Source organism: Neophocaena asiaeorientalis, unplaced genomic scaffold (assembly GCF_003031525.2).
Source record: "Neophocaena asiaeorientalis asiaeorientalis breed wild unplaced genomic scaffold, Neophocaena_asiaeorientalis_V1.1 scaffold1211, whole genome shotgun sequence".
NCBI classification, from domain to species: domain Eukaryota; kingdom Metazoa; phylum Chordata; class Mammalia; order Artiodactyla; family Phocoenidae; genus Neophocaena; species Neophocaena asiaeorientalis.
Genome location: NW_020173209.1, coordinates 328890 through 332527, shown reverse-complemented (window position 1 = coordinate 332527; position 3638 = coordinate 328890). Strand labels below are relative to the sequence as shown.

The window sequence follows — 3638 nt, the reverse complement described above, 5'->3', positions numbered from 1 at the left end:
CATCTCCCTCCCTCGCCCCCCACAAACGCTTCCTTCTGCTCCAGCCGGCCTCTCGCCTCTCCGGAGCTGTCTCCCCGCCAAGGAAACCGCCGAACATCCCGGCCCCTGGAGTTGTGCCTGATGCCGGGAAGGTGCCCAGTACTTGCACACTTGCACATGAGGAAACCCCACATGCATGGAGTGCAACCCATGTGTGACCGCAGACGGTGGCAAGTGCACACTCACACAGACAGGTGTGGACGCACGAGCCCGCCGCTACGGCACTCGTGCACACACAGCCCATAAACACACACACACGCAAACACGTGGCCATCCATGCACACCGACACACTCTACACCATACACACGGGCACACACACATGCATACACATGCATGTACACATGCACGCACGCACACACGTGGCCATTCATACACACCGACACACTCTACACCATACACACGGGCACACACACATGCACACAAACACATGTACATGTGCACGCATGCACACACACTCACGTGCGCGCACTCCTGAGCTCCCTCACCATCAAGGGGATGTCCTCCTCCTTCTTCACCAGGGTGGGAGACAGCGGGTTGGCCACCAGGATGCCCAGGGGGTTTGCTGAATGGACGGGGACATATGTCAGCTCAGAGTGGCAGGCTGGTCCCCAGCCCCCAGGAGGAGTCCCCACCCTCCAAGAGCGGGGAGCGCAGAGGTGCCGGGCCAGGCGCTAAGCCAGCCGGGACGTCGGCCTCACCCCCGGGACTCACACACAGTGCCAATCGTGTTGGCTGTGGCTCTCTGGTACTTGGGAAACCACAGGCGGCCAGCTTGGCTGGAGAGATGACCAGGGTCTGGGCGAGGGCACAAAGGCTCTGCCCACCCGTGAGGAAAGCAAATGGGTCCTGGCGGCTGGTGGTCATGCAGCAAAGTTCAGCCACGCACATAGGACGGTCTGCAGGGCTGGGGTCAGAAGAGCTGCCCACCAGCCCAGACTCCCCCTTCCAGCACCCCAACCTCCACCCACCATGCAATGGCTGGGGACCCGGATCTAGGGAGGAGGTGATGGCTCTCGAGCCCACATTCGGGGACACCGCCCATCCCAGAGCGGGCCCCGGTGTGGGGTCCGACTCACCACCCAGCGGAGCCCAGCAGAGTCCAGAACCCAGATGGCCACCACGCCGAATGGGATGGTCACCACCAGGTAGGCCAGTGAGAGCCAGTTGATCTGCTCAGTGGAAAGGAGGAAGTGCCGGCTGACCGTGTCGGTCACGGGTGCGAAGCTGGACCACAGCTGCGGACACGGGCCGGCACCAGCCCAGGAGGCACTACCGACACCACGACTGCCTGCTGTCCTGCGCGTGGCTGGCTGGTCTGCGGGAGGAAAAGGCCCAGTGGTCCTGTCAGGGCCAGGTTTTCTCCCGGTCACGCCAGAGGGAAGGCACGGAGTGGGGGCTCAGCCAGCACGCCCGGGCCACAGACCAGCAGCGTCTCTGCAGGCGTGGTCCTGGGGGCAGACAGAGGCCACAACCTGGCTGGAGCCTGCAGGACAGCAAGTCCGCCCCAGGACTGACCCTCCAAGGAGAAGGCCCAAGGGCTGTCAGCAGAAGAGAGGTGGCCACCGTGCGGGGGCGGGAGGGGGCACCTAGACTGGGTGCGGCCAGAGCTGGAGCACGGGAGAGGGCCCCCGCCCCGAGCCACGTGCATGCGTAGTTTGCCCAGATGGGCCAGGCAGAGGAGCACACTGGGGGCCACTCAGCGGACACTCAGTGCCCGTGGGGGACACCCAGGTGGACAAGGGCTTATGCAGGAGGGAGGGGGAGGCAGGCCCAGCTGGGCCCAGAGATGAAGGCGCAAAACAAGCCCGTGAGCGCTCCAGCTCGGCGGACCCAGCAACGCAGGAGCTCGCCCCGGGCCAGGCTCCCCACCGTGGAGGCTCCAAGATCCAGGCTTCCTAACCCAGACGGAGCTCTGACCACAAAGCCTCACGTGACACCGAGCTTAGGCAACAGCTGCCCTTCCTTCCCTTTCTTCAGGACAGAGCCGGGCGCAGATGTCCCAGGTTTAGGAAGAGCTCCACGCAGGCCCAGCTGCTTCCTGCCCGGCCTGACCCAGCGGCAAGAAAGCCTGGCATCTGGTTACCACACCTGCCCTGCTGAGCAGCCAAGCTCATCATCCCTCGCCAGCCTCACCCCATCCTCCTTCCTCCCCAGAGCTTGTGGCCGGAGGGGCAGAGACAGGTCTAAAACACACACAGCGACGTGGGGACAACTGTTTGCCCCCACTGCACGACATTTCCCTTCCACCTGTTCCCAGCCTGCCAGGTGCCCCCGCACGTCCTTTGAGAACGCTGGCGGCCGCCCCACACGCTGGCTCTCACCCAGACCCACTCCGGGGCCACCCAGACCTCATTCCAAGCACAGCCCCACCTGCCCTTCACACTGCCCCTCAGAACCCGAGGGCCCTGCTCATCTGGCTGCAAAGGGAGTAAGCAAGGGGCCACGCGGACTTGGCCAGGGCACACCTGATGGTCCCTGCTCCCTGTCGTGACCACGCAGAGATCATGACAATTCCCAGTGCGATTCTTGTTTGTTCCATAATGACTTGTGAACGAGACAAGTGCAGTGGGACAGCCGTGGTGTCCAAGGGCCTTCTTAGGGCCGCCCAATGCCTGTCCACACCCAGATTCATCAGAGCAGCTCAGGGGGCTGGGGGAGACCAATGCACCCCAACCAGTTCTGGCTTCACAGCATCTAGACACAGGGACGTGGAGTCCTGCAGAGAAAAGAGGCTTCTGGAGTCCCGGCAGACCCCAGGCCCAGGCTGCAGAGGCCACCTGTCCCAGCATGGGGCCAGCCAGCAAGGAGAGGAGGGAAAAGGCCCCAAGAAGTCTGGAATGACATCCAAGAGGGGCTGCCACCCGAGAACCTCTCCGAGGCGGTGTTTTCCTGCCTCGCCTGCCACCTCTCCTCCTCTCGGTCTCTGCTTCTGACTGTCCCTCAGCCGCTTGGCACCTCCCTGAGCTGTGGGTCCTGCCGCCACCTGTAGCTCTGCACTACGTGATTGTGGCCACCCAAGGCTGCCCAACGAGGCCCTGGGATCCTGAGGGAGGCCAAGCGATGTTCCTTCAGGCAGACGCAGCAGCACAGGGGAGGGGAGCCCAGGGAGCCGGTGCGGGCAGCACTGCAGCCTGGTCCCCGGGGAAGGCGGCCACGGGGGTCAGCTTTGGGACACGCGTGCAGATAGCTGCCCACAAGGTGGCCCGGCCCAGGGCTGGAAGGGAGGAGAGAGGTCCACCGGCTGAGCCCGGCAGGCAGCGTGTGACGGGCTGGGCAGAGCGACTGGGGCTTCGGGGGTGAGTCTGGAGGAGAAGCAGGTAGGGAGAGCTGGGTCCCTGGAACTGGCAGACCCGGTTCTCACTGCCTGCTTCTCTGGTCTCAGGGGCTGTGGTGATGAACACAGTCCCAGACAACAGTGGGGACAGTTCTAGAACAGGTGACGGGTCACTGCAGACCCCAGCTGGGTAGCTATGAAGAGAACGGTTGGGCAGGTAAGGAAGGCCTCCTGTGAGGGACCTTGGAACTGAGTCAGAAACCCAAGGAGGGCATCCAGGGCACAGGTAAGGGGGTGGGGAGGGCAAGAGCCAGAGCCAGATGC

The 3638-nt window shown here is 63.7% G+C and overlaps 1 protein-coding gene across 1 annotated transcript in view; it reads right to left on the bottom strand.

Moving 5' to 3' along the window:
- SLC49A3 (solute carrier family 49 member 3) overlaps positions 1-2157 on the bottom strand; it is a 5635-nt gene extending 3478 nt beyond the window's left edge. Inside the window, 6 exon segments of the mRNA XM_024744982.1 lie at positions 526-602; positions 752-805; positions 808-909; positions 912-936; positions 1117-1399; positions 2129-2157. Of these exon segments, the coding sequence (XP_024600750.1) occupies positions 526-602; positions 752-805; positions 808-909; positions 912-936; positions 1117-1399; positions 2129-2157 (570 nt within the window).
- Between the last annotated feature and the right edge of the window lie 1481 nt (positions 2158-3638).